This window comes from Tursiops truncatus, chromosome 17 (genome assembly GCF_011762595.2).
Source record: "Tursiops truncatus isolate mTurTru1 chromosome 17, mTurTru1.mat.Y, whole genome shotgun sequence".
NCBI lineage: Eukaryota > Metazoa > Chordata > Mammalia > Artiodactyla > Delphinidae > Tursiops > Tursiops truncatus.
This window is the reverse complement of record NC_047050.1, coordinates 68,608,370-68,632,195: the sequence shown is the minus strand read 5'-3', so window position 1 is coordinate 68,632,195 and position 23,826 is coordinate 68,608,370. Positions and strand designations below refer to the sequence as shown.

The 23,826-nt window shown below is 44.3% G+C and overlaps 1 protein-coding gene across 1 annotated transcript in view; it reads left to right on the top strand.

Moving 5' to 3' along the window:
• The window catches only part of ADCY8 (adenylate cyclase 8), a 217,733-nt gene that overhangs the window by 62,212 nt on the left and 131,695 nt on the right, over nucleotides 1-23,826 (top strand). The window contains exons 3-4 of the mRNA XM_019931940.3: nucleotides 12,175-12,305; nucleotides 20,746-20,857. Coding sequence (XP_019787499.1) covers nucleotides 12,175-12,305; nucleotides 20,746-20,857 — 243 coding nt within the window. The remainder of the gene's footprint in view (nucleotides 1-12,174; nucleotides 12,306-20,745; nucleotides 20,858-23,826) is intronic.

Genomic DNA, 23,826 nt, shown 5'->3' with positions numbered 1-23,826 from the left:
TACAAGGGGCACACGCCTCCCAAGCGAGCTTTAGACTCAGAGTTCCATTCCTAACGGGCTTCAGGCACAGCTTGATCCAGGGGCCGTTTAGTACACTTGGCTGATTTCCTTTCACTATTTAGGACTCAACTAAGTCAACAAAATCCAATCAGAATTCCACATTAACCATTTTTTTTCTCAGAGCCCTTTTCAGAGTTTTCATAATAGTAACAAATGTATTGCCAATAGCCAATCAAGTTAGTGCATTATGAAATATAGACCAAGCCCTGAGTTAGGTGCCAGAAATAAAAATAAGATTTTTTTAGATACAATTTTTCAGAACAAACTGGAGTTTGGTAAGTTTGGCACTTTGCAGCTTGACTTGTGTGGCGTGTCTTATATATATGTTGACACTGGGTTGCAAGCATCTTGATCCATGGAGGACTCATACCCACCCCCCCCCCCATAATATCTGACTTGGTATTAGACATTCAGAAAGTAACATTGTATGAAATGAATGAAATAATGATTGAGTTAAGGAGCAGTTCCCATGAGGCCCCTTCCCCAAGTAGGAGGGTATTGTTGACAAACATTGAAGAATGCTCTCCCCTCCCCTGTAGTCAGTTGGGTGCTAGCTTCTGCAGAGGTTTACGCATCCCACAGGGGGTGTTCCTGTTGAACTCTCCATCCATCAACTCTTCCTTCTTCCTTCCCATTGTCCAGAAGAGTTTGTGGTTTAGCTCTATCGAAGCCACCTCTTTTGTCTATTAATCACCAGGATGTAAATATTTCATCTCTTTTCATCTCTCCAACAGCTCAAAGCATTTCATTTTTCACATCTGTTATCCTGGTATCTCTTTGGAACAGGCAAGAGACAGGTGGTGCCCTGGGCTGACTTCTATCATAATGTCATTAGTATTTTATTGCAGTCATTTTCGGTCTCTCTGTCAACTAGGCTGCATGCACGGAGAAGGAGAACGCCCCCCTTTTTTTAATTTTAAGACACTGTAATATCAAGCTGGAATGTCTCATCCTCAATAAAGCCCCTCTGTGGAGCAGGTAGAGCAAGATTTAATGCCTGCTTTTATACCTGAAAACTCAGATTCAGAGATATTTATTATTTATTTTATTTATTTTTGGCTGCGTCGGGTCTTAGTTGCGGCATGCGGGCTTCCCTCTAGTTGTGGCGTGTGGGTTTTCTCTCTCTAGTTGTGGCACACGGGTTCCAGGGTACGAGGACTCTGTAGCTTGTGGCACAGGGTCTCTCTCGTTGAGGCGCCCAAGCTCAGTAGCTGCGGCACGTGGGCTTAGTTGCACCACGGCATGTGGGATGTTAGGTCTCCCACCAGGGATCGAACCCGCATCCCCTGCATTGGAAGGCAGATTATTTACCGCTGGACCACCAGGGAAGTCCTAGATTCAAAGATACTACGTAACTTGCCCAAGATCAGAAAATTAGTAAGCACATGTGGAAAAAAAAAAGACTCAAATCCAGTGCTTCCGATTGTGATTTCCAACATACATATCAATGTCTTTTTAGTGAAAATAGCACGATGCTTAGTCGTGTTACCTGTGTCTGAAAAACGTAGTGAACCTCATGGGAAAGAGCCTTTTAGCACTCTCTAAAAAGACTTTGAAATCCTCAAGCCTTAAGAAGTGCTGAGATTTTCAAGAGGGGCTTCTTAGCAGCAAATTTAGTGCCTAATGTCTTCTGGGCTCACAAATGTGTTCTTTATTCCTCCCATTTGACTAAATTCCTTTCAGGAGAGCTCAGCATCTTGCCCAAATGTCATATTGCCTTTGGTTTATCATTTCTTTCCCAAAGAAAACAAAAGTACCTTCCTTTTTATTTCATCGTGTTAGAGCTGTTGATGCATCAGACTAGACCCTCAACCAAAGGTTACCATGGGTGTGCTGAGCCTTGGTTAGGGTGAGACGGATGACAAAAGTGTGCATTGCTACATCACGGGCCACTCTGCATTCAAAGAGCTAATTGCTCTATACTATAGAGTGTATTATATGCCAGGTTCTCTGCTAAGCGGTCATCTTGGGAGTGGAGAGGAGTATTTTATTGCTGACATTGTTTAAAACTGCTAATGAGTGGTGATAATAAAAGGCAGAACAACCTTAATCCTGTTATAATTGGGGTTTTTTGGCCACGCTGTGTGGCTTGTGGGATCTTGGTTCCCCAACCAGGGATTGAACTTGGGCCCTCAGCAGTGAAAGCAGGGAGTCCTAGCCACTGGACTGCCAGGGAATTGCCCTGTTATAATTATTTTAAATTCTCTACAGACAAGAGACCCCCTTCCTGCCTGCACCCGGTACAGACCACCCCTACTTCCTCCTCTCCACTCCCAGGGTTGAAAAAACATGTCTCACTGGGTCCTGACAATAATCTGATAAGGGAGCTACTGTTATCATCTTACAGATGAAGGAACTGAGGCTTGGAGAGGTTGAGTAACCTGTCTAGGATCACACAGCTAAGTGACAGGATCTGAGTCACAGTCTGTGAAGGAGACACGGCCTCGGTTGGCCCTGTGCTCTGGCATCTCCGGGTACAGAGAAGGAATTCAGCAATGACTGAGCAGATGAAAGATTGAGCCAAGAGCGTTGTCTCAAGGTTCCCAATTTGGTATATCAGGGAACTACTAAATGAAGGGACCTGAGAAACTCTCAGCTCCTTGAAGAGATTAAGAAAAAAGTCCCCCAAATCTGAATTTTGTGATTCATCCTTTAAATTGCATTCATGGACTATAGACTATGGAGCAGTGCAGGCCACAGTCTATGACTTGACCACTGGGATGAATTAAAATACATCTGATGACTACTGCTATTTAATAAGCACCTACTGTATACCAGGATCTATAAAAGAGGCTTTGTGATTTAATATAAAAAACAATTTCTGAAAGACATGTATTATTATTCCCATTTTGTAGATGAAGAAACTGAGGCACAAAGGAGTTGCTCATGTAAGTTATCATAGTTACAGAGAAGTCAGTTGTTGAACTCAGACAGGTTTCAACTCAAGCTTGCCTGATGCCAAAACCCGTTAGTCGTTGCATTTCTGAACAGAACCAGAGTCCCTGGGGTCTTAGACCACTAAGAAGTAGACATGAGTGTTACCCAGATTTTTTTTTAACCTCCTTGCTGAATCAGCCAAAAGTGCATGTACAGAGTATTCTTTGTATCCTTTAGGAGACAATTAAACAATAGCTTTTGCATGGCTGTGCTCGCACTTGGCTTTCAGAAACAATAACAGTTCTGGGTGAACATTCCATATAAGCCCTTTAAGATAAAAGTTCAAATGGCAAAGTCAGAGTTCGATAAAATTTTTAACTTTTTAATTATTGAAAGTACGACTGGAGGTTTTTCACCATGTAGCACGATTACCGTTTCACATACAGTCAGCCTTCCATATCCATGGGTTCCACATCCACAGATGCAACCAACCACGGATGGAAAATATGTGCAAGAAAAAAATTCCAGAAAGTTCCAAAAAGCAAAACTTGAATTTTCCCCACACCGACAGCTGTTTACATAGCACTGACATTGTGTTAGGTGTTATAAGTAATCTAGAGATGATTTGAGGTATACAGGAGGATATTCATAGGTTATGTGCAAATACTACAGCATTTTATATAAGGCGCATGAGCATCCGTGGAGTTTGGTATCTGCGGGGGGTCCTGGAACCAATCCGCCTCGGATACCGAAGGACAATTGTATTCTGTCTATTCATTTTCCCCGTTATCTCCTGCGTAATGTCCCTCTATTCTAAAAGCTTTATGTTTTAGCGCCACTATCCAATTAGAGTTCTAAAACAATGGCTAAAATACAGCATGCTTGCCAGTGAGTTTAACAAACATTTGGCCTGTGGTTACAGTGTGCTAGACACTATCAGATTCTTTTACAAATATCAGCTCAGTTAAGCCTACACCAACCCTATGAAGTGATGCTAAGATTATCGTCTCCAATCTACAGAGGGGAAACTGGAGTACAGAGAAGGTACGTCACAGAGTCAGGAACGGGCGGAGTTAGGATTCAAACCCAGAGCCCAGCTCCAAGGCGATGCACGTAACTGCCTTTTCCCTGATTTACCTTTACTTCAGATTCCCTGCCCTCCATCCCTCCTGTGAGAGCTAGACCCTTGTTCAGATGCAGGCATCTTATCTATTATGCACCTCTTTCTTCTACAAACATACATTGGCTACCATATTGTACACATAGTTTTTTTGCCACCACGTACCCACTTTTCTGGGACTTCCTTCTCCTGTCTGCACCTAACCCACCCCTCTTATTGGTCACCCCATTAATGACCATGATGTTTATCCTGATCCTGCACCCTGACTAGATGTTGACCCAAGCAGAGCCCCTGTGCAGACATGTTGAGTCTTGAACCTAGCATGAATCTTCTCAAAATGGCCAAAGATATAAGGCATAAGGACCAGAGCTCCCAGTAGCTTAGACGTGAGAGAAGGATGAAGCTGACCTACAGGAGAAGCAGAGACCCAATTTTAGGGGCAAGAGTCATTATGGGTCCCTGGATCCTTTTGTTTCCAAATTCTAGCCTTTGTTCTGCCCTTAGATCCCTTGAGACACCCAGTATAGTTACGATAATGCCTGATTTTTTTTTTAAGCTTTGTTGAGTAGGGTATCTGTCTTGTCACCAAAGGAATCAGATAATATGGCAACTCCTCACGAGGCTCTGGAGGTGGAGTAAACATCCTCTTGGCTCTCAGATACTTCACGGTTTAGGGAGGGTGACAGACACCCAAATAAGAATTGTAAAATCCCTTTAGCTGAGATCATCTGGATGGAAGGTTGCTTGGTTAATTGAAAAAGTACATTGAAATTGGGAATTATGAACAATTCAACTTAAATATTTTATTTGTAACTTAAATGTAAAATAATATGTTCATTATCTAGTCTCTTAAAATAATGCCAAGGCATTTTTTACGGAACTAGAACGAATCATCTTAAAATTTGTATGGAGACACAAAAGACCCCAAATAGCCAAAGCAGTCTTGAGGAAAGAAAATGGAACTGGAGGAATCAGACTCCCTGACTTCAGACTATACTACAGAGCTACAGTAATCAAGACAATATGGTACTGGCACAAAAACAGAAACATAGATCAATGGAACAAGATAGAAAGCCCAGAGATAAACCCACACACATATGGTCAACTAATGTATGACAAAGGAGGCGAAGATATACAACGGAGAAAAGACAGTCTCTTCAATAAGTGGTGCTGGGAAAACTGGACAGCTACATGTAAAAGAATGAAATTAGAACACTGCCTAACACCATACACAAAAATAAACTCAAAATGGATTCGAGACCTAAATGTAAGACTGGACACTATAAAACTGTTAGAGGAAAACGTAGGAAGAACACTCTTTGACATAAATCACAACAAGATCTTTTTTGATCCACCTCCTAGAGTAATGGAAATAAAAACAAAAATAAATGGGACCTAATGAAACTTGAAAGCTTTTGCACAGGAAACCATAAACAAGACGAAAAGACAACCCTCAGAATGGGAGAATCAACGGACAAAGGATTAATCTCCAAAATATATAAACAGCTCATGCAGCTCAATATTAAAGAAACAAACAACCCAATCCAAAAATGGGCAGAAGACCTAAATAGACATTTCTCCAAAGAAGACATACAGATGGCCAAGAAGCACATGAAAAGCTGCTCAACATCACTAATTATTAGAGAAATGCAAATCAAAACTACAGTGAGGGCTTCCCTGGTGGCACAGTGGTTGGGGGTCCGCCTGCCGATGCAGGGGACACGGGTTCATGTCCCGGTCCGGGAGGATCCCGCGTGCTGTGGGGTGGCTGGGCCTGTGGGCCGTGGCCGCTGGGCCTGCGTGTCCAGAGCCTGTGCTCCACAACGGGAGAGGCCACAGTGGTGGGGGGCCTGCGTACTACAAAACAAACAAAAAAAACTACAATGAGGTATCACCTCACACCAGTCAGAATGGGCATCATCAGAAAATCTACAAACAACAAATGCTGGAGAGGGTGTGGAGAAAAGGGAACCCTCTTGCACTGTTGGTGGGAATGTAAATTGATACAGCCACTATGGAGAACAGTATGGAGGTTCCTTAAAAAACTAAAAATAGAACTACCATATGATCCAGCAATCCCACTACTGGGCATATACCCAGAGAAAACCATAATTCAAAAAGACACATGCACCCCAATGATCATGGCAGCTCTATTTACAATAGCCAGGGCATGGAAGCAACCTAAATGCCCATTGACAGATGAATGGATAAAGAAGTTGTGGTACATACATACAATGGAATATTACTCAGCCATAGAAAGGAATGAAATTGAGTCATTTGTTGAGACGTGGATGGACCTAGAGACTGTCATACAGAGTGAAGTAAGTCAGAAAGAGAGAAACAAATCTCGTATATTAACGCAGGTATGTGGCACCTAGAAAAATGGTACAGATGAACCAGTTTTCAGGGCAGAAGTTGAGACACAGATGTAGCGAACAAACGTATGTACACCAAGGGGGGAAAACTGCGGTGGGGTGGGGATGGTGGTGTGCTGAATTGGGCGATTGGGATTGACATGCATACACTGATGTGTATAAAATTGATGACTAATAAGAACCTGCAGTATAAACAAACAAACAAAAAACAAACAAAAAACTAATAGTAAACTTTCTTTGGGTTATTTGTATGGAAATATGTTAATATAAATGTTTCAGACATTACATGAAATTTCTAAAAATCTTATATGTTCTGGTATAATGTTATAAGTCATAATTCTAGTTATTACTTTAAAATGTATATCTCAGAAATAACTAAATTTCCTTGTCAATTGCATTATTATGAACTTTCATCAAATCTTTAACCGTGGTCATTTTTAAGTCTTTTGTCATTTACAGACAGTTCTGGGTGTACTCTGATGCTTTTGCAAAAATGTTCCTATAAAAGGGTTTCATCTTCAAGGAATTCATGGAAAAGACTCTGACAAGTACAGGTTTCTGGTAACTGACTATACTGCTGAACTGAATGAATAAGCCTTTTCCGAGCTCTAATGGAAAACTGATGAATTCATAAAAGTGCTAACAAAAGATCAAGGTGAAAAAAAATTAATTACACGGGACTGAGTGAACTGATGAGGATGATTACAATTTTTGTGACTTTCTGTTTGAATAAAAAAAAATCCCACAAGGACTCAGAGGCAAAAAATATACAAATCAATTTTCACTGCAGAGTAAAGGAGCTGTTACCGTGGAGGATTACTGGACTGAACGTCAATATCATGACATAGTGTGAGTGTGTTTGGTAATTGTAATCATTGTTGCTTTTGTTGTGGTCGTCCATTTACAATGCTTGGTGTCCATCTATTTATCTCTTGTAAAAATAAAATACAGGGTGTGTGTGTGAAAAATAATAATAATAATAAGGCCAAGGTATTTTCCTGAGCAGAGATCTACTGCTTCTTACAGAGACCACAGCTAATAGTGCATCAGCCAGGATTTCTAGTTCTTTAAAATGCAGCCAAATATTTAAATGTACTCACAAAATTATCAGAATGACTTCTGGCTTTTTATTATTTTTCCCACTAATTTATATGGCTGGCTTGCCGACATCTAGGTTGTTGGCAATGTTCTAGCTACTCAGTATTACCAAGTCTTTCCAAAGCATTCGATTCCATTTTCATGTCAATGGCACCTCTTATTCTTACTCAGTATTTTTATTTACCATTCATTACCTCTAGAACATTAGCTCTACAAAGGTGAGTAGCATGTCTGGTTTTGTCTACTGCTGGTTCTCCATGTCCAGACTGCACCTGTCACGCAGCACCTGCTCCTTGACATGGTAAATCAGTGAATAAATGGATGAATTACAATCTGAGTTTTAAAGAAAAAAGAAATGGGCTTGAGTCCTCAGTATGCACTTACCGAGTGCATGGCTCCAGGCTGCCTCATTTCACTTAAATTCTTTAAATCTCAGCATCTCATATATAATATGCGATGAAAATAGTAACCTACTACAATTAATGGGAGGTTTTGATTAGATACTGGATGCAAAGCACTGGACACGCTACATAATGAGCGATCACTTTAAAGTGAGACATTATCTATAAACTCAGGATAAGTCTCTCATCAGTGCCTGGACCTTTACTGCAGTTAACACTGCTTGGCCTGCAGTAGAGAGAGATAAATGGGAGGTCTCTCAGTTTGCAAGAGCCTGAGAGTGGCGAGTTCTTCCCTAAGCCATTCAGGATAACTGCCCAGAAGCGCTGCCTGCATCAGAGGACTGCCTCGCTCTCTTTCTCTTCTCCACGACAAGCATTTACATAAAGTGAAGATCCTGAACCCCTCACGGTTTTCACCTTGACTTCCCCCTAAGGGTGCACTGTAGCAATTGTTGCCCATGAAGCCATTTTGATGACGTGAATAGAGTAAGTTATAGGAGATGAGAGGAAAATCCAGGCAGGAGCCACCGATGCACTTGAAATCAACCCAGGGTCCCTTTTCATGCAAATGCAGAAAACCCAGGGAGAAAAAGATGTGCAGAATGTGAACACAAAGGCCACCCTGGGTCACAGTCTGGCTTCAGGAGAGATTCTTGTACTTCTGATCTCCAAAGCCAGAAAATGAGATATTATGCCTCAGCAAGAGTTGGGAATTGTATTAAGGGGCAAACTTTCCCATTTTCTTTCAGATTGTGTCTTCAGGGCATTTGAACGCTGTTTCTCAAGCAGTGAACAAATCCGAGGGAAGCAAAAGTGTGCTTTTATAAGCAGACTCCAGGCAATTTCCCATTGCCTGCCAGAAAATGCTTTACAGAGGCAGGACCTGGGGCAGTTGCCAGCAGCAGGGCTAGCCGGAGGCTGGCAAGCCTGGGTGCTGGAGAATTTTGCTATTAAAATTTTATTCTGAAAGTCTCCCATAAAGCATCTGTGTCATACTTGAAGATTGAATGTGCATTGCCAAAGAATCTATTTAACAAATAATTATCCTGTACCAGGGACCGTGGTGGCCATTGGAGGCGTTGCAGTCATGAGCTAGACACAGTCTCCACCTTCTCTGGGTTCACTCATTTGTTTAGGAAATATTTATTTAGTACCTACTGTTCTGAGGCTTCAGGTGCTTCAAAGCTGTGATGAGCACCGACTCCCACCCCTCAGGGATTGCAGGGACAGGGTCACAATTACCTGGGAAGTTGACAGACAGCATAATGAACATGAAATGGACATGAGGCAGACGCCTCTCAGCCCCACGATGGGACAGCTTTCAAGAGAGGAAAAAGCCTCATCGTGTGAAGCTCTGTGGACCCTTCATTAATAAAGCCCTTCCCATGAGGGCAGGGTTGAGGAGAGCAGAGAGGAAGCGGGAGGGAATAAACTCCAGGCTCCTCACATATTTCATTTCATTGAATTTTCACGACAACCCTGTGAGGTAGATATTACAGTTATTTGCCAAATTAGGGAACTAAGTTACAGAGAGGTGATGTCTCTCGCCTAATGCTATGTTACTATTAAATGGATAGAGGCAGGACCCAAACTCCAGTCAGACTCAAAATCTGGGGCTTTTCTCATCTCACCACGAATCCCATCCAGGAAAAACGTGGTAGAGGACTGCATCCTGCCACTGCCACTTGGTAACTGTTCAGGTCATGCAGGTAATTTGACTTGACTCAGTCTGTCCGTTAAATAAAGATAATTATTTGTGCCCGCTTATTTTCAGGGTTTTGCAAGGAACAAATAAAAGAATAGATGCTGAAAATGCTTAGGGTCCATAAATATCTATGAAGATATGAGAAACTATGGTGGTTAAAATGTACCCATCTTACAGGGAGTGGTTTGGGGGAGGGATTGAGTGGGAGGTTGGGGTGAGCAGATATAAGTTATTGCATCAATATATAGAATGATAAAGAACAGGGTCCTGCTGTATAGCACAGGGAACTGTATTCACTCTTCTGGTAAATCATGATGGAAAAGAATATTTTAAAAGAGAATGTGTATATATATACATATATGTACACATATATATGTATATATGTATAACTGAATCACTTTGCTGTACAGCAAAAATTAACAGCATTGTCAATCAACTACACCTAAATTTAAAAATTAATAATAATAAAATACACCTGTCTTAAACTCCATTCCACCCTAGAGCAAATTATAGGAAAAAAAAAAAAAAGAAGCAGATTCTTGCCTCATTTCCACAGCACAAGATCGTTTCAGGATTTAGTTCATGTTGCTAGTTAAACAGTTATTTTGTTTTTATCTGCTGTGTTGATCACCATGGAAGAATATTATTCTGTCAAGTGTTAGGTCCCTAATTTGTAGAGGTGTGTGTCTCATTTCCTCTCCTCTCCATAAAGAGTTAATGTCTCTGAGCCTGGTTCCTCTCCTGGGTGCCCTGTTTCAGTGAATGGAGCACAGGCTCCCCATCAACCAAACTCAAAACCTAGTCATCACCACGGTTACGCCCTCTTTCTCTCCTGCCATCCCTATTGGTTGCCAGTCCTATAGATCTTATCCCCCCATCACCTCTCCCCTGGACCACTGCAGGAGCTCCCCCAGCTGGTCTCCCTGCCCCTACCCTTGGCCCCCTTCTCATAATTCATTCTCCAAACCACAGCCAAGGGTGATCTTCTTTTTTCTTAATAAATTTATTTATTTGTTTATTTTTGGCTGCGTGGGTCTTCGTTGCTGCGCGCGGGCTTTCTCTAGTTGCAGCGAGCGGGGGCTACTCTTCGTCGCGGTGCACAGGGTTCTCATTGCGGTGACTTCTCGTTGCTGAGCACGGGCTCTAGGCGCACGGGCTCTAGAGCGCAGGCTCAGTAGTTGTGGTGCACGAGCTTAGCTGCTCTGCGACATGTGGGATCTTCCTGCACCAGGGCTTGAACCCATGTCCCCTGCACTGGCTGGCGGATTGTTAACCACTGCGCCACCAGGGAAGTCCAAGGGTGATCTTTTAAAACATCAATCAGCTTATGTCACTCCCCTGCTTAGTATCACGCGGTGCCTTCCAGCTTTAGCTGGAATTAAATGCTAACATCTCAGGCAGGCCTGACACATTTATCTACACCTCCAACCTCATTGACTGTCACCACACCCATCTATCACCACCCTCCAGGCACACCATTGCTCTCTGTTTGTCTCAGGACATTTGCACCTGCTGTTTCCTCTTCCTGGAGCTCCCTTCTCCTTGTACCACACAGGGCTGGCTCATTCCAAACTTTCATGTATCTGTTTACATATCAGTTGCTCAGAAAAGTCATTCCTAACCCCCTATTTGAATCCTGTTATGAGCCATGATACTCTCTGATCATGACCTGTCCTTGCTTGGCACTTGTCACATTTTGTAAGTATGTGTGGGGATGTTTGGGTGTGTGTATTTAATGTCTGTATTCCTTATTAGAATGTAAGCTCCACAGTAGTAGGGCTGTCATGCATTTGGTTCACCACTGTATACCCAACACTCAGCACAGTGCCTGGCAAATAACAAGTACTCCGTAGATATTTGTCATGTTCGTAGGATGGTACGAAATTAGCAATTCCTCGAGAAGTCAGCCAAGAGCCCCATCACTTCTACACGGTCCATCCACCCTTCTGAGACCCTGTGGTCCGCCCAACAAGACTGTCCCTCGTCAACTGAAGAAAAAATTCACAACCTGAAAGTTGAGAGTTATGTTTTATTCAGCAGACTTTGTGAGGACATCAAGCCCGGGACACAGCATCTCAGATAACGCTGAGAAAACTGTTCCAAAGAGGCAAGGTGGGTGGGAGGGAGCCGAGATATATAGGAGTTTTTGCAACAAAGGACCAGGTGGTTGGAACATCAAAGGATTACTGTTAATTAAAGAAAACCAGATATCTCAAGTTAAGCAGTTTAGCGCTTTTCTATGTATAGGAAGGTACAGGAGTCTGGGCTCATTGAAATCATGCTTTTGATATGCAGCTCAGCTCTCTGGGGCCAGCATCCTGTGTTTTCTCATGCTGAGTTTCCTCAGGGTGCACCTCTGTGGGGGGCTGCAGCAGCTGACTGCTAGATGGGCTTGGCAGTGGGCGGGCCGTTTGTCTCCATCCTGGGTTCCCTTTGGGCTCACCATCCAGGCGGCTGTAACGGAATGGCTTGATGGCTCTCGTTTACCCATACGGCAGGCAATACTTCAGTTCTCACCCTTACATCTGTGTGTCTCAGGAGCGGCTTGTGCTGTCTGTGCTCCCCCGGTTTGTCGTCCTGGAGATGATCAATGACATGACCAACGTGGAAGATGAGCACCTGCAGCATCAATTCCACCGGATCTACATCCACCGCTACGAGAATGTCAGGTGAGAAACGGGACACCTCGCCCAGGTCTCTGCGTGATCCCCATGCTCCTGGCTGCGCTCACCTCATGGCCATGACTTCTGTCTGCCCGAATGTCAGCGCCTTTCTTCAATTGGCTGAGTAGTTCATTACCTAGTGATTATTCATCAGAGAGTTCTACATTTCCAAATTGAGGCTCGAGAAGAGTGTCTGCAGCTAAATTTGCTGGTTGACTTACCCCCTGGCTCCCCTGCAGTAGGCTTGCCTGCCTTTACGTTTTGAGTAGGAAAGGCAAAAGCCTTTTACACTATGATGGGAAAAATAATTCCAGAATGTGATCTGGAGGCCTCAGGGGTGTTCTTTATATTCCGTGTAAGTGTCTTTAAAACAATACCAGAAAAAGGACTACAGCTTATTTTTCTTTTGCAAACATATTTTTGGTCACTCATTCACCCATCCATCCCTTCTGCATCCACTGGCCCTTCCATCCATTCACACACCCAACCATCCATCCCTTCATCCATCCATCCATCAGTGCCCTCTCTTTGCCCAGCACTGTGCCAGACAATATACCTCTTCAGTGAGACAGACCTGTTTAGAATCCCAGTTCCACCTCTTCCTTGTGTATGACCTTGGGCAATTTACATACCTGACTCTCAGAATCCTTCTCTGTAAAATGGGCGCTTTAATAGCCACCTTACAGGGGTTTATGTAGATGATGTGAGTGAAGATATATACAAAGCACAGGACTGGCATAAGCATATAGTAGAGCATTAAGCATGTTGTAGATTGTTTCAGACATATTTCCTCGTTGCAAGCAGAAAAAGAATCCAACCCCGGCTGATGTAAAAGAAATGTATTGGAGGGCTACATGGGGGCTCCCAGAGTCACTGGGGAAGGACGGAGAGGCGGGCTCAGGAAATGGGCCTGGAAGAAGAGGAAGGCACAGTCAAAATCACAGCAGGGCACTAGGCCAGTGAGGACGCTGCTTCCACTGTACCTGAAGAATCTGTTCCCGAGGAATCCATTCCCTGTGCTACCAACCCTGTCCCAGACACAGCTGCCTCCTCTGCACACAGAATTCCTCCGCAGCCCCCAGGATCTGGACTGGCTGCCTTTGTCCTGCCCCACTCTCTGACCCCGCTGCCTCTTTGCATCTCAAGTTAAGCCTGAGGCAGATGTGTCTGACTGGCTGAGCCCGGTCATTCCCCAGACGTGACTAGGACGCAAATATCTGACATTTTCAGCTTGTACAGGAGAACTATATCTCCCTCCCACCAAACATCATAGGGTGGGAATTTCCCAAACATAGGGGAACATCTGTAGGTTGAACAGCTCTAAAAATGACCAGTGGTACCCCCTGAGTTCCTTTCCTCCTAACTTTGGTAGGCGGGAAGAACAACTTTTCCTTCTCACCGGCATCTCTGGGTGTTTTTCTGGTGTGCCAGGGCACTTCTGTGAATGCATGTCTAGCAGAAGTCTTGATTCTAATGCAACCTTTTAGCACATATATCAGTGTAGGTCATTTGGGGTCTCATCCAAGAATTGAGCTACACTGGCTTAGATGCTTGAATTTGCAAAGAGCCCCTTGTCAAACAGCAACTCTAATAAAAGATGCACTCCAGATCTAGGAATTTGTCCCACAGACAGTGGGAGCTCGTCAATACCAATTCTAGAACAACGGGCTCAAGCCAGTACTAGTCATTATAATACAGTGTGAGGTTCTATTATTAAGTAAACAAAGGACAGTAAGAGATCATAAAAAGAGGAAGACCCGGGGTGGGGATGGAGGTACGTAGAGAAACATTCCTAGAAGGGGTGATCCTTATTTGCCTTCTTTGAAATTGAGTCCGCCAAGTGAAAAAAAAAAAAATCAAAGAAAGGAATCCTAGGCAGAGGAATCAGCACAAGTGGAGGCAGAACAGTGAGATAAAATTAAGAAAAATGCAAAATATATATCATATATTTGACATATATGACATATTATGAAATATGTATTGACGTAGTATAATGATTCATATATAATTATAATGGTATGTAATTTAATGAAGTATAATGAAATAAGACATATTATAAAATATATATGACATATTACAAAAGTGTCTGTCACCACGGAGAAAGAGGAGGAAAAAAAAAAAAACGGCCCTTCATAAAGAAAAAAATAAACAAGCCTGCACACCCACATCAACCTACTTGGGAGCCTTAAGTTCATTAAAAGGCATGTCTGGAGTTCTTCCTGCACTTATCAGTTTTCAGTGCTTCCCTTAGTGAAGAACAACTAAAGTTACTTCTGCACCCTGCACCCTGCCCGTTTATCTTAAATCATTGAACTGAGATTTTGTGCTCCAGACTCTTTTCCAGAACTTCGCACTGCACTAAATTGAGATTGCGTTTGCTGCCCTGCATTCCCAGCGGTCTCAGCTCGCAGTGAAGGAGCCACTTCTAATGGGAGAAGAATATGCAGAGGTTCTGGCAGCTGGAGGGGCCCCTCCCAGCCGTTCACAGAGGCAGTGGTGGCGAGATGCCCACAGCCCCACTGGTCCTGGGAAGATGCACTCAACTCGGGGCGGTGGAGCCCCTCCTGCCCATTGCAAGGCTGCTGGGTGCTAAAATAGGACCAGAGATGAAAAATGCAGAAGAGGATGGGCCTTAGCCCGTGTCTAAGAGCAGAGTCGGGCCGGCTGCGACACCCTGTTCCCTAGCCCCCAGAGCACACCCACTGCAGGAAAGGGAGCATTTTTGAAATCATTTCCCATCCTGTCACTGTCTTTGAGGAAACCCACCTGGTTCATTCTTTTTTCTCTGTTGCTTTTTTGTTGGTATGGTTTTGTGACCTTTCCCTGAAAACAGTCTGCTATAAATGTCTAACTCAGTCCTGTTTCATACAGCTCGTTGCATCCTGTCCGGGTAAGGTGCAGTAAGAGGCGCCGCGCCTGGCGACATGAGTGGCCGAGAGTGGGCTGGGGCGAGTGGATCAGGGTTTTCATCCCAGAATGCTTTGCATGAGTCCCCTGTGAGACTTCGGTTGCGTCATTTCATCTTTCCGGATCTCCGTTTCCTAATCCAAAAACCAAGCTGCTTGAAATGGACAAAACATTTGGACTGTCAAGTCGATTTCAGCTACAAACATAGGAGCCTTCACCAGATTCATTCTGGAGCTCCACATGGCCACTCGGCTTTTTATGAGAAGCCATTTGGGCTTCCAATCCCATCTGCCCAATTCCGCTTCTCTTTCCTTATTCCCCATGTAGTTAAGGCATTTCTTGCGCTAGTTAGGGGAATGCTCTAACAAATAACCTCTCAGTTTCAATGATGCAAACTCAATGTAATTCATCCACACAACTGCCCCTGGCTTATACTCCCTGCCAGTGGGTGATTCAGGGATAAAGCCCCCTGCATTTCATAGCTGTATCACCCCCTTGGGCTGCAAAGTTGCTGGCATTCAGCTCTTGGAGAGAAAAGGGTAGAAAAGGCACACCTGCTTCTTTACCACCTCAGCCCAGAAACGGCATCTATCACTCTGCTCAGATTCCATTGATGGGACCTGATTCCACGGCTCCAGCTCGATACAAGAGGGGCACAGAGCCCCTGCTAGTGGTCTTTGCTAGTGAGAGGCAGGCATGGATTTGGTGGACAGTTAGCTTCTCTACCAGAGCTCCCTGCCCCCGTTCCTTTTGCCCCCGAACCCCATGCCACGTACATTTGCACGCATTTGCTGGCATAACTCAGTCTACTCACTTTCTTGAATGACTGGTTCTTCCCAGCCAGGCCTGTCAACATGTACAGTCATCACATTGAAGCCCAATCCGGCCTCTGTACCCTGACCCCAAATTAAATCTCGGAGACAGAGTTTTGGGTGAAGTAGAAGAGAATAGCTTTATTGCTTTGCCAGGCAAAGGGGGCCACAGCGGGCTCCTGCCCTCAAAACTGTGTGTTCTGACCAACCTGGTGGGGGTAGTGAGAAGTTTTATGGTAACGGCTCAAAGAGGGCGTGATCAGCTAGTGGACATTCTTCTGATTGGTTGGTGGGGAGGTAAGTGGGAGTCGGCATCATCAACCTTCCGGTTCCACCCGGTCTGGGGTCTGCGTGCTTGTGGGCAGCAGACAGTTAACTTCTCCCACCTGGTGGAGGTTTCAGTATCTGCAAAACAGCTCAAAGATATTGTTATGTGTATCCCTTGAGGGGGAACCAGGACCCAGCCCCAAGGCTGCACTATTGTTTCTTGACTGTTCCTCCCTTGTCTCTGCATCCCCTCCCTTCCCTGATTAGCAGCGGTTTGAACCTGCTAGTTGGAACTCAGGGAAGATCATGGAGGCTGAGTGAAGCCTATTTCCTGTAATCAAGAAATGGGGGACACAGAAAGGCTTTTGTGCCCAGGAGCCCCACAGGGTCCTGCTTGGTTTTAACATTGGCCTTGCAGACTACCGTTTCACATACAAGCAAAATGCAGTTGAGTGGAGCTAGAGAACTTGGCTTTGGAGGTCTGTTTGTGTGGCCATCTATTAAACACTCTCCGATTCCCAAAAATTTCCACAAGGAGTTACGTACTCTCCACTTACTGAGGACTATGCCGTGATTTACAAGTGATCTCCTTTCAGTAATCCTGCAGAGTAGCTTTAATGATCTCTGCTTTGTTATAAAGAAAATGGAAGCTCAGAGTGGTTAAATAACCTGCCCAAGAACACAAGTTAGGAATAAAAGTCTACACAGGGCTCGTGTTCCTAATGAGTCTAGTGAAGTCTCCTTGAGGACTCTGTTTTCAGAGTGACTAATAGGTAACATAGCTTATTTTTAGCCAAATAAACAACTTATATAAGCAAATTAGATCTGACAATTAATATGGCCTCTTCGGTATAGTCATCTGGAAGATTACAAGTTTATACCTAGAGTCAAAAGAACTGACCGTGAGCCCAGCACCTGGGGGGAGCAGAATGAACAAGAGAGAACCAGGGCCCTGGTTTCTGCTTCTTGTCTTTTGCTCAACAAACTCTTATTGCATAACTATGACTTAAACCAGGGCTTCTCCATCCTTAAGGTGCACACAAGTCACCTAGGGCTCTTGTTAAATTCTTGTTAGATTCTGATCCAGTGGGTCTGGGGCAGGGCCTGAGATCTGCATTTCTAACCAGCTCCCAAGAGATGCCAGCAGTGGCCATAACCACACTCTGAGGAAGGAAGACTCAGTTCTGAAGATTTCTGATGATTCAATTCAGGAAATATACCATGAGGCCCACCATGTGCTGGGGGATGAGATACGGAGGTAACTCTCTTCCTGTTCTTTAGCTCGTGGATGGAGCACACTTTGCACACATGATTGTGTTACCAAGTGATAAATGCCATGACAGAGGGGAGCACAGGCTGGGCAGGAGGCTAGAATAGGGGTGACAGGCTATGCTTAGGGGAATCTCCATAAAAGTAGAATCTTAGCATATGAGTGGGGTCTTAAAGGACAAGTAGGACTTTAATAGGTAGCAACAGGAAAGAAACTATGCCAGGGAGCAGGTATGTCATGTACAAACACCAGTGTATAAAGCACGGTGTGTTCAGAAGACCGCAAAAAAAAAAAAAAATTCATGATTTTGGAACACTGAACACATCTGAAACTTTTATGCCCTTTGCTCTCAGGGAATCCCATCTCTTCTTTCAATAGACTGCATGTTTCATAAGGGCTGTGGTGGTACTTTCTGTTCTCCACTGTATCTCCAGTATCTGATATACATAGTAGGCATTCCATTTATTAGCTGTTGAATGAATTAATTAATGAAGCTGTCCTGCCACAGACAGATAGATATTAATAGTTAGGGGCAAATGGATCCATAAAGTGAGTAGTTGGACTAGATGATCTCTGGACCCTTCCACTTCCCACCTGCCATGATGATGGCTTACTTCAGAGGTGGTATTACTGTAGTGATAAACAGTGTAGATTCCAGAACCAGCCTGCCTGGTTCAAATCCTAGATTTTCATGTCTGTGGGAGAGTTACTCAGGCTTCAGTTTCCTTATCTGTAAATGGAGATGATCATCCTAGGTCCTACCTCATAGGTTGTTATGAGGAATGAACGAGTTCATACGTGTAGAACTCTGAGAGCATATCAAGTCCACAGTTAACACTCTGTAAGTATTGCTGCTACTATTGTTTCAGGTTTCTGTCAACAGGAATTCTTTTAGCCACAAGTCACAAATAATCCAGTTAATGGTCAGACTCCCTTCCTTCTCTGTTACCTCTTTCTCTCTTCCCAACCATTCAATCGTAGTGCACTTTTGTACAGTAACGATGGGGAGAGCTAATGCATTTACGGAGCACTTGCTATGCCAGGCACTGTGCCAAACACTTGCTGCCCACTAGTGAGGTAGGTACTACGATCATCTTCAGTAGATAAAGTATTGGAGAAGCTCATAGTATTCATAAGTGGGGACCTGGGGTTTGAACCCCAGTCTGTCTAGACTCAAATCCTATGCATGTGACCAGCTACTATGCCACCAGAAAGCTGTAGAGGACAGTGGCAGTGTAGTGACCCTGCCAGAGGAAGCCTTATACATTAAAAATCTAAAGGTATCACTCCCACGCTTAAAACCCTTCACTAGCTTTCCATCATGTTTAGGGAAAAGTCTGTATTCATCAACCTGACTAATCAAGCCCTTCCATATTGTTCCTCTGCTCACTTCTCTGACCTCATCTCTCTCTCTGTCTCTCTCTTCCTTCCTCCCTCCTTCTTTCTCTCTTTTTTTTCTCTCCCTCTTCCCTCTTCTCTTCCCATCCTCCTTGCTCAATACTACCCTTTGACTAGCTGTCCTTGAATGCTTGCAGAACCCTGGTCCATTTGCTTGTTCTTCCACCAGACCCTAGTATGTGCTGATCTCTCGCTAAGAGCAGCCATTCATTTACTCACTTTACCCATCAAGTCCCCGAGGTCCTTCAAGACTCAGCCTGGACTTTGCTTCACTAGAAAACTCCTGATCCCCCAATGGCTGGTCATCCCCAATGTGTGTCTTTTTATCACAGTAGTCATTGCCTATGTTGTTTCTGTCTTTCTCTTTGTCAGCCCAGCTCCATTCCCCATACTCTGAGCATCCTGAGGACATGCACTGAGGCTTCTTTATCATTTAATACAACTTCCTAGCACAGTGTGTAGCTGGTCACATAGTAGATACATAAATATTTGCTAAAATAATTAAGGCATCATCTAATTAATTAAAGCAAGAGTTTTTAAACTGAGGTCTAAAAATTCTTAATGAGAATCTGAATGGGCTTCTGGGAAGGTACAGATCCCTTGAAATGAAGTACAAAATTTTGAATACTTGTACATTTTTTAGGAACGAGAATCCATAAAAATGGAGACAACTTTAAGAACCACTGAATACCAGGGGTGACCAAAGTAAGTCAATGCACATTCCACAGTGCCTTCCGGCTGATTCACCTAGTTCATTAAAACTAGTCACACCAATGGTAGGACACCATTATTTTATGTAACACTAAGAAAAATAATCAAAAAGTTTGGCACACTGCAGAATGCCGTCAGTTTCAGAGATGATCAAACACGAGAATCAAGAAAATACGATACACTTTTTGGTGTTCCATCCTTCCTCTCAGAGGTGTCCCTGTGATTGCGTCAGTTCCTGAGATGGTGTGTTTAGGTGGGTGAAGCAGTGCCCCACCCTGCAGTTCAGCCACGTGCACGATCCCGACTCTGCCCCGGGCTACTAGTAAATGTTGAGCAAGTTTCCCTCCTCTCTGAGCCTCACTTTCCTCATCTTCACAATGGAATGAACAGTCCCTTCCCCACAGGGTAACTGGATGGATTAACAGGACAGTGTTCATTCAGTGCCTTGCGTTTATAAGGCTTTCAAGGACTGCCCCTTCCCTTCCACCTAGCCATATGCATAGTATCAGACCTCACCTAACTTAGTAAATGTGCGTTTCAGTTAATTAATTATTCTGTCTAAGGTCTCCCAGGCTTGCTACCTATTCCCACAATTTTTGGAAAATGCCTAACTCTGTTTGCCTGCCGTTTTGGATAGAGTATATGTGTGTCATTGGGCTGAAGATAACGAGGTTTCGCATTCTTCTGTCCCCGTGTCCATTTTGCTCTGTGCTCATGCAGTCTGCTTTGCGGTTCATTGTGAAAATGTAGAGATAATTCATAGTGCTTCATTTTGCTTTCCACGATAAATTGATCTATTCCTAGTGAAAAATTCCCTTTTGGGTTGTTTGCGTTGCCCACACTCCACAGCCCTGCAGAGGAAGAAGGGCTTTCCGTTGCCTATCTTGTCCTTCCTGAACCCCTGGGTGGACTCTCTGCTGAGATGTTTGTTAAACACTGAGGCATTCCTTGAGACCCCCGTGGCAAGGAGAGCTAACATCTCAGACCACACTTGGTTTGTTTGAATCGTGATGTGTCTCCCAGGATAGATTAAAATATTAATGTGCTTTTCTCCCCACCCGATCCCTTCCCTGTTGTCCAGTATTCTTTTTGCAGATGTCAAAGGATTTACCAACCTCTCCACGACCTTGTCTGCCCAGGAGCTGGTCAGGATGCTCAACGAGCTCTTTGCTAGATTTGATCGACTGGCCCACGTGAGTTGAATTTAATTGCCCCCTAGTCTTTGCAGGAGTGAGGGACTGCATGCGGAACGAGGGAAGAGAGGGACTCAGCCTTCATCACCAATGTCATTACCATTCCGCATCCTGACCCCAGGCGTGGATCCCCGACCCTTGCGCTTGCTGGGGACCGATGTTAGTTACTTACAGGTCTCGGACGGGAGGTTTGTCAGATTTTCCTAGCTGAGAGACAGCTGGTTGAGTGACAATTAAACCAAAGTCCTTTTTAATCTGCTTTCCATTTCCCCCTGCCTGTGGCCGGGCACCATCCAGCTGCAGCCTCAGGGTTGCTTCATGCAGGAATGGCTGCCTGAAGTTTCCCAGCCAACCGCAGCCATCTGGAATGAATGAGTCTCTTCTCAAGGCCCAGTGAGCTACTGGCCCATCCTGCCACCATTTTGTTTGACCTAAGAGCTTTGTTTTTAGCCGACCAGACGCTACCTTTCTTTTTCTGCTGGCTTGGCCAGAGCTAAAATAGAGAAGAGGTTAAAGGGAATGAACGTTTGCCACCAAAACACAGATTCCTAGTCCCCAAGCCACTCCCATGACAGAGGAATGTCACTGCCATGCTATATTTTAGAGTGGGTTTGGGGTTCAAATTGGCATGCCTTAACTTCCTACTTTGTAAAGGGTGTATACTAGTATCCATTTCACAGGCTGTCGTGAGGGTTTAATGAGACCGCATCAGTGGGAGTTCATTGTTAGGTTATCAAAATGTCCTATTTTAAGGCTGCCTCACTCCCACAGAGATCCATTCACACTTGCATCTGAGCACCTAGTAGGTGTTGTGTAGGTAATATGGGAATAACTAAAGCACACTTTCCCCCTTAGAGCTAAGTCTAGTCATGGATACTTAAAAAAGTCATCAGTGTACAATGTGCTACATGCCGTGATGAAGGGAAGTCTAGAGTGCCATGGGAACACAGAAACAACATATAACCCTTGGATCAGAGAAGACTTCCGGGGGAAAGTGATTCTTAGACTGGGTCTTAAAAAGGAGAAAACAAATAGAATACCGTTCATCAATAAAAAGGAATAAATCACCAATACCTGTATCAACATCAGTGAATCTCAACTGCAATATGACAAGTGAAAGAAGCCGGACACAAAAGGCTAGACACTTTATGATTCCATTTGTAAGACATTCTAGAAAAGACAAAAATTATAGGGACAGGAAAGAGATAAGTCATTGTCAGGAGGGTTGAGGGGTGGAGGGAGTGGACTGATTGCACAGAAGCATAGGGTGAGGTGATTTGGGGAGTGATCCAGTTGCTCTATATGTGAGTGTGACTGTACACATTTACCAAAAAGGTAAATTTTATTGTATAAAAATTATATACCGGGGCTTCCCTGGTGGCACAGTGGTTGAGCGTCCGCCTGCCGATGCAGGGGACACGGGTTTGTGCCCCGGTCCGGGAAGATCCCACATGCCGCAGAGCGGCTGGGCCCGTGAGCCATGGCTGCTGAGCCTGCGCGTCCGGAGCCTGTGCTCCGCGATGGGAGAGGCCACAACAGTGAGAGGCCCGTGTACCGCAAAAAAAAAAAAAAAAATTATATACCAATTAGGTGTAAAATTGAGGTGAAGAAGGCAGGGAAGGTCATTGTATGCAGAGGGGAAAACAAAAATTAAGATGCTATATGTGTAGAGAACCAGAAGAGATTTAGCACTGCTGAAAGGAAAATTCAAGGTAGGGAGTGGTAGAGGTGAGGCTTGAAAAATAAGCAAGGACCTGCCAAGGACCCTGCATTGTAATCTGTAGCTACTGGACAACTATTGAGTAGGAGACTGACGTGAGCAGAAGAAGAGGTGGAAACTGAGGTCTCCTCCTGTTGGAAGGGTTGGATTAACCTGAAGGACTAGGAATTTGAAGGTGGGGAAGAATGTGCACCATTTCTTTTTATTGTTGCCTCAAGGGCGGTTGGTGCCAGTTACACATAGTTATTCTACATTACTTCCTGGTTCTGAATATTTCTGCTCAGAGATACTAAGATGAACAAAAATGACCCTCCAAAGAGGACTGAGAGACGTGATCAAGGTCCGTTTCTGGTGTCACAGTAATCCCCATCGACTCAGAGAAAGGGTCGTTGTGTAAAATGTAATCCAAGTTGTTCGGCCAACACTTACTGTGTACCTACTAGGTGCCAGGAACCGTGCAGCGCTCTGGCGAGACAAAACCAGTCCCTGCCCTCAGCGTCTGCTAAGGGAGAAAGACAAGTCCGTAAAATTCGCAGGACAGTGTGGTGCAAGCAATAGGCACAGAAGTCCTGGTGGACGGAAGAAGGAACAGTCGGTGCTTGGGGTGAGGAGGGCGGTAACGTAGCACCATGAAGAGAAGAGGCTATACGCAGCTGGGTGTGAGGGAGAGCGGGACCTTTCCCGGCATCAGATTAGACAATGAAGAGCCTTCCAGGCTGAGCCATGATGCAAAGGCAGGAAAGTGTGAAAATGTGGAAATGTGGCTGCTTATTTGGGGAGCTATAAGGAGCTCAAGATTGCTGGAGCACAAAGGGCATGGGAGACTGCAGTGAGAAGTGAGCTTGAAGAGGAAAGGGAAGCAGGTCTGGAGGGCACCATGCGACCTTTTAAGGAACGTGGACTTGGTCCTGTAGCCCGGGCTCTTTGCCCTGGTTACAGTGTACGTGGTGGGAGAAGAGGGAGTGAGATGGGGGTGCACAGCTCATCGAGCCCCAGTGGGCGCAAGAAGCTATAGTCCATCTTCTGGAGAATGAGTCTTCCTGAAAGATTTAAAGAAAAAAATCAAATGAAACACATACCAGTGAGGGAGTAAAATTATTATTAATTTTGATCATATTTAACATTCGTAAACTGCCTGGTGTTCATTATGCACTAGACTGCGTATTTGCCCTGGATTGCCTAATTCAGTTCTTAAAACAAACCCACAAGAGAGGTTCTTTATTGTTCCCATTTTACAGAACAAGTGACT